The 12508-nt window shown below is 43.4% G+C and overlaps 1 protein-coding gene across 3 annotated transcripts in view; it reads left to right on the top strand.

Annotated features, from left to right (window-relative positions):
* ARIH2 (ariadne RBR E3 ubiquitin protein ligase 2) overlaps window positions 1–12508 on the top strand; it is a 1499383-nt gene that overhangs the window by 63558 nt on the left and 1423317 nt on the right. For all 3 annotated transcript variants that reach the window (XM_044078755.1, XM_044078752.1, XM_044078753.1), the window contains exon 3: window positions 7592–7659. In XM_044078755.1, coding sequence (XP_043934690.1) covers window positions 7592–7659 — 68 coding nt within the window. The remainder of the gene's footprint in view (window positions 1–7591; window positions 7660–12508) is intronic.

The following is a 12508-nucleotide window of genomic DNA, read 5'->3' as shown; positions in this document are numbered from 1 at the left end:
CCGGTCTCGGCACCACTCTGTGCCGATACCTCTGAGTCCATGCATTCACTGTCGGCTCCGGCTCCTTTGGCTCCATCTATATCTAAGAAGAGGTCAAGATCCCCTTCATTGGAGTCCATCCATTCGGCTCCAAGATCTCCCCTGCTCTCGGAGCGGAGCCATCGGAGCCGATGATCTCTGTCGTCCAGGCTCTCAGATCACGACCTTGAGAGAGTGATAAGTAGACTGCATTGGCCCAGATGATCTGTAACCCATCTAATCAGATGGTAGCTATTACGACTCCACCTATTTTTCCTCCTTCGACTCTCCCTCAGAGTTCGGAGCCGGAGCTCCTCAGAGCCATGACTGTTGTGGCGTCGGAGCCGATACCTCCCCCTTCGGCCCCTTCGTCTTCTGCTCCGATCTCCTCCTTGGTGCCTTCATTGAACGGATCAGGGCGCCTGGTCTCTCTCATCGGCTCCGAGGGGGTGAGTGGCATCGGACCATTGTCCGACCCTGTTCTCCCTCTCGGAGCGTCGCCGCTGGTGAGCTCGGCCACGACATCGGCCTCGGAGCCTTCCCTGTCGGTGCGGCCTGGGGTTCCTACCTCTTCGGAGCGGGGGCCCTCTTGCCTTTCTGATAGGGGAGCCTTTGAGGTGATGAGTGTACTAGCCCCAGGGCATAGTCAACGGTCAGCTCCATCAGCTCCTCCCACTACAGTGCCTGCTGATGTCTCTTCCCACTCTCTTGCTCCCGGACCCAGAGATCCAACGCCTCAGGTTTCCCCACTGGGAATTTCTTCCTCTTCTGAGGCTTCTCCTGACCTGTCAGCAGAGCCTCCGCGTAAGAGGAAGCATGTGGACTCCCCTGAGTCCATTACATCTGACATCGACTTGGATGAGTCGGAGGGATCCCCAAAGTCCCCCTCTGAGGATGTTTCTTTCTCAGACATCCTAGAAATCCTAAAGCAGAGGGGGAACTGGTCTTCCCTTAATCCTTCCGAGGACGAGTCTGTGTACCTGGAGGCGTTTGGTTCTCGACCCTCCACCTCCTGGGTGTCTCCGCCTTTCGACCCCCTTATGGAAGTAGTGGCTCGGAAGGCGTGTTCGGCCCCGGATTCGGTGGAACCCACCCCTCCGAGGCCATCTAAATTCATCACAGCACCAGTTGCCAAACAATTCCTGACAAAAGGTGTACCGGCAGATGCTATGGTGGTGGCTGCAGCCACCAAGGAAGGAACTAGCTGATCCTTCAGTACCTATCCATCCTCCTCATAAGGATTCTAGGACCATGTATAGGTACGATAAGCGGATGTTTTCTTCAGCGACCTTTGCCATGCGGTCGCTGAATTACTTGTGTCACTTCACCCGCCTTCAGAGAGATATTCTCAAAGAGCTGGGAGAAGTCTTACAGGATCCATCAGCTGCTGGGTCCCAGGATAAAATAAACTCACAGCTTGGAACCCTGAACTAGATTGTTAACTCCTCCATGCGTCTAATTTCATATGCAGCTGATGGAACGAGTAGGGCCGCGGGCACAGGAGTGGCCTTAAGGCGTCACGCCTGGATGCGGCTGTGTAATTTCACAGACCCTTTCAAAGCGTCCTTCACAAATTCCCCTTTTGATGGTTCGGCTTTGTTCGGACTTCAAGTGAAAGACACCTTGACCAGATGCGAACAAGATGGCAAGACTCTCTGCCGTAGGAGTCCGTTTCTCCACCCCTTCAAGACCATACCCTAAGGGTCAGAAAGGTGGGAAAATGTGGTTCTGCAAATCTCAAGGAGTCACGCCTGACGCAAGAGGTCAGTTTACCCCCAGAGGCAGGGGGGGGTAACAACAACAACAGATGCCGCCCTAGGGGCAGAGGGAGTCAGCAGAACCAGGGTAGCAGGGAGCCTCTCTCTGACAAACCCTTCCAGCATCCCTGAGATGTTGCCCGATTGTCCACCTTTGGAGGCAGTCGGGGGAAGATTGTCCCTGTACCCAATAGCCTGGCTTTCCCTTACTCAAGACAAATGGGTACAGTCGATCATATCCGAGGGTTACAAAATTCCCTTTATCCAAACCCCAATTCAGCAAAAGGGAACCCTTCCAGACGTTCCACCCGGTCTAAGGGAACTAGCAGTATCAGAGATATCAAAACTGCCAGCAAAAAGAGGCATCCAGCCAGTCCCAGCAGACCAACTAGGATCCGGAATCTACTCAAGGTTCTTTTTGGTACCGAAAAAGACAGGGGACTGGAGACCAATATTAGATCTCAGCAAACTAAACAAGTTTGTAAAGAGAACAAGATTCCGGATGGTCACGCTACAGTCCATTCTACCCTTTCTGGGAAAGGACAATTGGATGTGCTCCATGGACCTTCAGGATGCGTACTATCACATCGAAATTCACAGGCGCTCCAGAAGGTTTCTCCGTTTTCGGCTGGGGACCAGTCACTATCAATTCAGAGCCCTGCCCTTTGGTCTCACTACAGCCCCCAGAGTGTTCACCAAATGTATGGCAGCGGTTACGGCTCACCTGAGACGGCAAGGATTCCAGATGTTTCCATATCTAGACGACTGGCTCCTCACCGCCACCACCAGGCATCAACTTCTCCAAGCCAGAGCTTACACCATTCACATTTGCAGAGGGCTAGGAATCTCTCTAAATTTCGAAAAGTCTGCCTTGTCAGTCTATTACCTTTATAGGCGCCAACTTGAACACCGTACAACTTTCAGCAAAGTTAACAGATCAAAGGGTCTTAGATATTCAAAACCATGTCCATGTTCTTCTTCAGAGCGACAAAATTCAGGCCAGGTATGTCCTGAAAGTATTGGGTCTTATGGCGGCCGCCATAACACTTCTTCCCTTTGCACATTTTTACATGCGTCTTCTACAGTGGATGCTTTTCGCCCAATGGTCTTTTCAGCAACTCCCCATGCACCACAATATCATGATAACTCCAACTTGCAAAAGTAATCTGTCCTGGTGGATATTGTCCCCTCAAGTCCATCAAGTCAGACCCTTTGTTCCTCCTCCCCCAGTCGCCACGGTGACATCAGACGCATCCCTGATCTGGTGTGGGGGGGGGGCATTTTCAGGGCAGGATGGTCCATGGCACTTGGCAATCTTTCGAACGCCACCTGCACATAAATGTCCTAGAGATGAGAGCAGTGCTTTTAACGTTGCAAGCCCTCCACGACTCTCTTCCTCTAGGAACTATTGCAATCCAAACGGACAATATGTCCATAGTGTGGTATATCAACAAGCAAGGCGGAACCAAGTCCTATCCCCTGTGTCGAGAGGCACTCAGACTTTGGCAATCTCCTCTCAGCGGTTTCTGATAGCAACGCATATCCCCGGGAAGTCCAACATCATAGCGGACAGATTGAGCAGAGCTATACTCATGCCACACGAGTGGTCTCTCAAACAATCTGTGGCGGAAGAGATTTTTCAGAAGTGGGGCCTTCCTTGCTGTGATCTTTTTGCTACACCCCAAAACAGCAAATGCCCCGACTTCTTCACCCTCTTCCCCCTTCCAGGCCATCCCCTCAGAGATGCTCTAGTCCAAGATTGGCCTCGGGGACTTCTCTATGCCTTTCCACCCTTTCCTCTAATCCCACAAGTAATTCAGAAAGCAACTGCCTTGAGAGCCAAGTTGATTCTCATTGCCTCTTATTGGCCTCGACAGATATGGTTTCCGTTCCTACATCGTTATCTTTTGGTACAGCCTTGGCATCTGGACCCAGCTCCAGATCTGTTGACCCATCAGTCGGGGCAGCTGCACCAATCCCTACATTCTCTCAACCTCACTGCTTGGTTGCTCCACTTCCGTCCTTAGCCAGGCTTCCTATGATTTCTAATCCCGTCCGGGATATCATAGTCGCTTCCCTTAAATCTTCCACCAGAAGGATTTACACTGGTAAATGGAAACGTTTCTCCTTCTGGGCAAAGGCAAGGAATATAGATCCCTTTACTGCCCCAATTCATTCGGTCTTAGACTTCCTAGCCGAAATTTTTCATTCAGGGTCTTCTGCCTCTACAGTAAAGGTTCAGTTGGCAGCCATATCGAATTTTCATACAGGCTTATCGGACCACAACATCATGTCCAATAAGCTTTGCAAAGCTTTCCTTAAAGGTGTATATTTACTTAAGCCTCCGATCAAAGACCCTCCACCTCAGTGGGATCTTAATTTAGTCTTAACATCCTTGATTCTTCCCCCCTTTGAACCTGCGGTCTCCTGTTCATTGAAATTTCTTTCCTGGAAGACACTCTTCCTAGTCACCATTACTTCTGCTAGGAGAGTATCTGAGCTTCACGCCCTCTGCATTCGTCCTCCCTACTTAATCTTCCATAAAGACAGAGTTTCTCTAAGGACTAATCTATTCTTCTTACCCAAGGTGGCTTCGCAGACAAATTTAAATCAATCAATTGATCTCCCAGTTTTTTTCCCAAACTATACTAATAGAGCGGAGCAAAAGCTACATTATCTAGATGTTCACCGCCAGCTCCGATACTATTTGGATAGAACCAAACAAATAAGGAAGTCTGATCAACTGTTTTTATTGTACGCAGAAAATAAGAAAGGCCTTCCTGTTTCTAAGGTGACCCTATCTAGGTGGCTGTCTTCTGTGATTACATCTATTTATCAACTCAGAGGCAGGGAATTAACTTCTAAGCCAAAAGCCCTTTCAACTAGAGCACTAGCTACATCTACAGCTTTTCATGCTAGACTACCAATAGACACTATCTGTGCGGCAGCCACATGGGCCTCTCCTCATACCTTTGTTTCGCATTACAAATTGGACATGGCCTCCAGGGACAGAGCAACATTTGGTTCCACCATTCTTAAGAGTCTGTTCCAGTGAGCCACCCAGGATGAAGGTGATAGGGACGCGGTCCCATCCAGCAAGAATGAAGGCGAGATTGAGAAGTTATGTACCTACCATAACGTTCCATGTTAGTTGTCTTCTCTCGCCTTCTTTCTTGCGTCCCACCCACCATCCCCATAGCCTGGACAGACAGAGAAGATCTTCCCTTCCTTGAAGGGTCCTTATATTCCCTTGTTCACGATCTAGGTGTCCTAGGATATATATAGTGTAGATAATGATCTTTGGGGGGGTTTATCTCTCTTCCTCCTCCTTCCAGTTGGAGGATTTTGTTTTATTGGCCTATGCTAGGTTTTTCAGCTTCCAAACGAGATCTGGGGAGTTATCGCCTAGCATCATGGGATATAGGGTTGCCTCGAGCCGGTAAAATAAGCTCTCGAGCTTTAGTAAGTGGCCGAGTCGGAGCCGAGGATCGGCTCCGAACCCATCCAGCAAGAAAGAAGGTGAGAGAAGACAACTAACATGGAACGTTATGATAGGTACATAACTTCTCATTTTCGAACGATTGTTTGGTATATGATAGTTGTCATCCAATGAAGTTAAAACAGAATATATTTAAGGAACAATGTATTCGAGCCATACGTATGACCTCAGATTACAGTGTAATGAGGGAGGAGGCAAAGAACATTACAGGGTTGTTCAACGACAGGGGTTACCCATCAGAGATGTTGAATGATATAGGACAATATGTAATGAATGAGTGGGGAAAAAAATATAAGCCTCTTTTTGGAGCTGGAGTAGTCAGTAGTAGTACTAATATTATAAATACTATTAACAACATTAACATAATTACAGTATATCTAAAAAAGATTCTACAAATACGCTATCCAGACATGTTGAGAAAATGGGGGCCAATCACGAATTTAAATTTGCCATATTAGATATTATACAGAATGATCCTAGAGGAGGTGACTTTAAGAAAATATAAAATTTTAAAGAAATATGGTGGCAGCTATTTCTGGATGCAGCCAGCCCACCGGGAATAAATGATTTTCTTTCATGTAAGCCCATCTTGGAGATGGACTCGAGATAAAATAATAATTATGAATAATATTTGTTCTAAAAAAATGTTTCCTAATGATAGATTTCTGTATGACAAAAAGTTTTTCCCAAGACAGCCAATTAATATACGATTCCTGAAATGGTAGTAATTAGCGATACATTCTTATAGTCGTGTGACAGTTCAATGAATCAGCTTAGAGTTTTAATTATTAATTTTATTTTTGAAGGTATTTAGTATCCTAATTAAGTATTTTTAATTGTATTTATATATATATATATATATATATATATATATATATATATATATATATATATATATATATATATAAAATTTTATAAGTCTTAATATTTTATAATAGTGTTTATAATGTTTTTGATGTTTCCTTTGTCCAAATTATCTCCTTTTTATTAAGGTATAGATATTTCAGTCATAGATGTTTCAGTCTTTTCACAGAGACTGGTTAGGTATATGCAAGGTATAGGTAAACTTGAATGCTGCTTTAAGAACTATAAACGAACAGCTATTTGGCACCAGGTTTTGAATTTAATGCGTATTCAGCCTAGTATAGGTGTTCTGAGGAAGCTCACATGCAGTGAGTGAAAGCTCTCAACCGTTCATGTTGTGTTTTATCTTTGGATGTTTTACCTTTATGGCTTATGTATCGTAGTGTTTATGGTGTGAATAAACTTTCGTCTACTCACTGAAGGAGGTGGTACACTCATTGGTGTTTTCTTAAATGATGTCATTGTATAATGGCAATAACCGACTCCATGGTTGTGGTATATTGAAGATTTATCCACGGTTGCATTTGTTTAATCACTCGGGCTTCGCCCTCATGATTAAACCACACCAACTGTGGTTAAATCTTCAATATACCACACCACTTCATCGGTTATTGCTTATATGATGTATGTACGTCCTCCCTATGCTTTGGTAGAGATGATGTAGCTATAGTCACATTTTTCTGGTTCTGTATTACCTGCCATGTTCATGGGGTTCTAACAACACCAAAGATTAATTTCAGAGTAAAATATCCTACTCTAGTTCTCCTCTGGAAAGAGGTTAAATAGCCATCTGCTGCATAACCTTGATCTATTTCACAGGCATTACATAGATATGTCCACATATCTTTGACCTACAGGTTGGATTATAGGTTTTTTTTCCCTTTTCCTAACTAAGGGTTAGTAAAAGGTGTTACCTGTACTAGGTAAAACTCACAAATGTTTATTGTACCTTGTGGCATTTGTTCATTGACTGCAGCTAATTGGTTGATCATGTCTATGCATGCATAAATTTGGGTTGATAGTTTAGCAGATTAATTTATGTGCCAGGGATATTCTGAGCCTATCATCAATGAATTTTAAAGGCTTGTTTTTTTGCCCATATTTTTGGTAGTCTGTTTAAACAGCACTTTATTTTGTATTCTTTTATTTTTATTTTTAGCCTGGACTTTAAAATACTGCCCATGTGCTCTCATAGCTGTTGCCCTTGTAGAATTAAGCAGGTTTGTCTTATATCAACATGTTTTTAAGAGCAGCCCCCCCTCCCAAAAAAAAGGTAAAAGTGAAAAACAAGGCATTTTGTTTGCTATATAACACACTGAAAGATGATCTGAAGTAATTCTTTAGCGTATTACTGTAAATTTATGTTAAGCCTTCTGTAAAGAGGGCTAAGTGAGAAGAGCATGGAATGCCTGCCTGCTAATTTTATGTTTCTGTTCCTTTTTCTCATTTTCAGGTTTCAAATTCAGTAGCTAAACTTGTATTAGTTCAGTACCATTGGCAAGTTTCAGATATTCTGGAAATGTAAGTATTGCATGTTCATTTTATTAAACACAGAACTAATGATGAACTGGAAATACATGGTGGCAGTCAGTTAATTTTCAAATAGAGCCATAAAAATGATGGAGACTGGCATTTACTTTTGAAGTATAACAGTCTATCTAAAAGAACATAATTTGGGGGGGGGGAGATTAAATAATTGCTTTACTGCTTATACCTTTCATAATAGTCGGCCTTTGTGGCTTTTAACTGATTTAAGGCACGATCTACATACAAATCCTAGGATCTATGCTTTGTCCAGTATTTGCCAGTTGATTGGTTAGATGGCTAGAGTAGAAAAAAATGCTAATTATAAATGATACAGAGATCAACAGTAAAATATTGTTGTGAATGTTAGTGCAGTTTGAGAACAGCATTCAATGACTAGTGGCTTGGAAGGGGGCAATTGGCAGCATTAGAAGCGCTTTTCTTTTTCATTATAGGATGCATGGACAGCAGCAAACGTACATGTTTCAAGGCTTGTACCATGGGGTTGGGATTGTGAGCCAGGATCGTTTCATAGATAAACTGACACATTCTGACTGGCGTTTTGTGCAGTGTAAAGTGAATGTAATCATATGTAGGAGTAGTGTGTGTTCTACAACTTGATGGTTAAGTAAGTCCGCTAACTCTCCTGGATTGGTATAGAGTCTCCAGGAAGCTTTAATGTCGTCATTTGTAGGAGTGTGTGTTCTAAAACTTGATGGTTAAAAAGGTTTGCAAACCATCTTGGACTGGCCTAGAATCTTCAGGAAGTCTAATGGGGTTGTTCGATGTCAAATTGGCTACGGTGTTCTGTGGTTGAATTGATCTCCATGTAATGACTAAGAGCAGTCCAGGAATATTTAATAGAATATTTTATGAAAGTTGATTAATACATGATGCGTCCTGTAAGGAGAATTGGCAAGTCTCTTTAGTAGAGTATTTTTGTCTGACTTGAAAAGAATGTGAGGGCTTTTTATGTGCACAGTTAAGTGTTCCTGTTGAACTGTCATTTCATTTTGTTATACTTAGATGATAAGGAAACGGCAAGGTCTGTCAGGACGGGCATTATAGAGAAATAACAGGCTACACAGAGATATTGTGAGTCAGAATTTCCCGTCCCCCTGAAGGTCTGTTATTTGTCTTAAATTCATCTTGGAGGGTGTTAATTGTGCTTGGAAAAGGGCAACAGTAGTGCTGTAGTGCTTGCAGAACAATTTCTGTTGTGTTCAGAAGTTTTTTTTCTTAATTTCTTTTCGTGTTTTTAAGAAAAAGTAGCCCATAGTAAAGACAGTCTTGGAAAGTGAGTAATTTACACACCAATACTACCAATTTTTTGCAGCTAATATTTCTGTATGTGCATCTTAACATCCAACTATTGCTGCCGACTGCATGGCTTAATACACTCCTCCACCTTGCACTTCATTGTGTCTCGTACCCACTACTTTTTGCCCTACTCTTACATTAATTCTTACTGATCCCCAAGTCTTTTGTAGGTTTCCTGACAAATGTGAAGTTCTTTATTATTACTTTTATTTGCTTGGATCTGAAGGCTTTTCTTGATAAGTATACCTTACAGGTCTCAAACAGGTTATGCATACAGTGGTCTTACTACAGTGCAGACATATTTTGTCAGTTATATGTCCTTTAATTGACTAGGACAAGGTCCTTCATCATGCATCAATCTTGCCAGCAAAAGACAAAGGAAGGCTCATTGTCCCTTCTTTTACCAACAATTTTTTCAAAGGACCACCCCCTGTAGATGGTGAAAAATTCTTATCTTATTAATTGCTTCATAGTACAGATTTGCCAGCAGCACAGAAACTAATTACTGATTTTAATTTTTTGTAACCGTGAATGTCCTGAATAACCACATGAGGATAGAGATGCTGACCTGGTCTTGTTTTGTTGGTTTACTTTTTGCCCATAATGCACTTTGAAGGCACAGCTGACTAGTTTGTATTCCCCTAATCTCTACAGTGAGGTCACACTTCTGTTCATGTAGAATGGAAGAAGTAGTTTCAGAATCCTCAGAGCGTCGGTGACTGATTTGCTGTGACCTTTAACAGATTATTGTCCTTCCATATCACCGTTGCAGTATTCATGACCTGAGGGATCTCCTGCCAGGGATAGCCCAGCGTCCAGCCAGTATACCAAAGGCTTTAGCACACTGTAGTACATCACATGTACACTACCCCGCTCAAGGTCTAGGGCATAAAGATGATGTATGGACGCACACACTCGGAATTTTTTGCCACCAGTCTGAACACTGAATATCTGTCTGAACATCCATCTGCTGTGCTGGTTACCAAGCCATGTTTCAGGTAAATGCCTCTATGGGGGTTTCTTCTATCTTTCTTTTTTATTTAGTGCTGTTGGTTAATGTCATCCATAAAGGGAAGATGTCCGTGTGGGAGACAGATTCCCAATAAAGACTGCCATGACCAGTGTCTTTTCTGTTGTGGTGCGTCACACAACCATACGCAGTGTTCTGTCAGACCATATATGTAGTCCTCTTTCCTGTCTGCTTACCTTGAAAACCATCTTTTTAAGCTGTTGGCTCAATGTGCTATGGCAGAGTCTTACCACCCCAAAGGTCAGCCATCTGCCAAGAAAAAGGCCAAAAAACATAGGTCTTGTACAGCTGTTCGTCCACCTCCAGATGTTTCTCTTGAGGCTAGTGGAAGCCCAGAGGATCATCTGGTTGTCGCTTTGGATTACTCTGCTGCCTTGACCCTTTTGGAGGCCATCATGGGTCTGACTTCTCGCACATCCGCAAAGGCTTTGCAGACATCTGCTCCTGGCGGTGAGGGGGAAACTTGACTGATTATATCCAAGGAACCAAGGAGGATTCTGTAGATCTTAGTTAGGGAGGAGGTCCCTATTACGCTTACTGATTGTCACCAGAGATCTGATCCTCCTAGGGTGTATTTGTGCAGATGCCCTGCAGAAAACGAAATAGAAAACTAAGCATGTTTCCCCTGTAATTAAGGATCCCCAATGTGAATGGCTGAAGTTTACTCGGGGGGTATTAAATGCTTTAATGACTTTAAAGCCTTCTCGGTGGGTGTCTGTGCCTGCCTTTCCCTGGTGTTCCATTCCTCTTAAAAGACCCAGGGAAATGGGCTCTTCAATTGAGGGTCTGGATTCTGGGTAAGAGTCCCTGCCTTACTCTTTTTTAAAATGTCTTCCCCTTTGGAGTATTGTTCAGAGGAAGATGATTCTGTTAGTCCAGATTCCCCTTTGGAAGAACTTTCCTTTGAGGGTGCTGCTGTACACATGGATTTTTTTTTTTTTTTTTTAAAGTGGGATTGTTCTCAAGCCTCTGATATTTGGAAACTGTGTTATGAGTGCCTCCAGATGGAGTCTCCTAAGCCATCAGCTGTTCCCCCTGTTCTGGATACCTTTTCATCACCTCCTGTGGCCCCTGATTCTCAGCCCCCAGCTCCCAAGAAACTTGATAGATTTTACAAGGTACCAGATGAATGTAAATTTCTTTACAAGTCCCTTCTGCTGATACTTCTGTACTGTCTGCATCTTCTGGCAAGCCCTCCAAGCTGTTGCCTTCTACCAAATTGTTTCCTTCAGATAAGGATAGTAGAGCCATGGAGAGGCTGGGCAAAAAGGTTTATACTGCTGCCACTTTATCCTTTTAGAGCCATTAACTACCAGACTTGTATGACCGGGTATGTTTTGACCATCCTTTCTCAGGTTTCCAAAGTAGTTTCTGACCTTCCTGACTTTGAGGAGTAGGTTTCTGCCATTTCCCTTTTGGGCTCAACCTCTCAAGTTGTTCACCTCTCTATCAGATGCAGCTGATGTCTCTTCCAGGGCTGCTAGCTTTGGTTTTGTTATGAGGCATTCCTCTTGGCTTTGTCTAAAGACTTTGCCTGATGATATTATGGCCAAACTGTTGGATGCTGTTTTGTATAACAAAAATCTTTTTGGTGTTGCTAATGAACTTTTCAAGTCTCTTCAGGATAAATGTAAAGCCTTGCAGGAGTTGTAACATAATTTTGTTTCTCCTATTCCTGAGTTTTAGCAGAATTAGCCCTCCAAGTCTGCTTTTGTTGGCAGGCAGTCCCACCTTTCACCTAAGGGGAAAAAAGGGTTCTAGACATGTGCCTAAAGCTGGAACAACAGGAACCAAGTAGAAAGTAACAAACAACAGGAACAAGTTCCACCAGGATTTATTTAAAAGCACAAAATCTTTCTCTCTGACGTCTCGGCCAAAAGCCTAGACATGTGCCTCCTGCTAAGTCTACTCAAACCCCTACCTTTCAGAAACCTGCTTTTCAGGTTAAGCCAGGTTCCATTTGACAGTTTGCTTCCCATTTCCCTCTGCCGGGTTCCCTTATCCATCTGTCTTTCTCTGTCTCTACCAAATTGGTTAAGGATCACAACATCTGCCAGGGGTATTTCATGATTTGGAAATCCCTTCCTCCCTTTTTTGGGCATCACTCAGCCTCCCTGAGAACAACTTTGTTCTTTCCCAGAGATTCTCCATTCTGTTTTGGTCCAGGGCACCATTCAAGCTCCCCCTCCTGTCCGGGTGAGGAGGGTTTTTTATTCCAGAATGTTTTTGGTTCCCAGAAAAGGAAGGGGCAGTTAGAGACAAATTTTGGACCTTTCCACAGCTCAACATCTTTCTCAGGATTTCTTAATTTTGAATGTTGTCTCTTCAGACCGTATTCCCACTTCTTCTACCACAGTTCTTTCTGGTATATTTGGATCTCAATGATACCTACCTTCATATCCCCATCCATCCCTTTTTCGGGTCATTTTTACATTTCTCTTTTTTTTTTCCCTTGCATTTTCAGTTCTCTGCTTTGCCCATTGTTCTGTGTAATGC

Source organism: Protopterus annectens, chromosome 7.part1 (genome assembly GCF_019279795.1).
Source record: "Protopterus annectens isolate FY-2018-M chromosome 7.part1, PAN1.0, whole genome shotgun sequence".
Classification (NCBI taxonomy): domain Eukaryota; kingdom Metazoa; phylum Chordata; order Ceratodontiformes; family Protopteridae; genus Protopterus; species Protopterus annectens.
The sequence above is the reverse complement of the archived record's forward strand: the minus strand, read 5'-3'. Positions and strand labels throughout refer to the sequence as shown.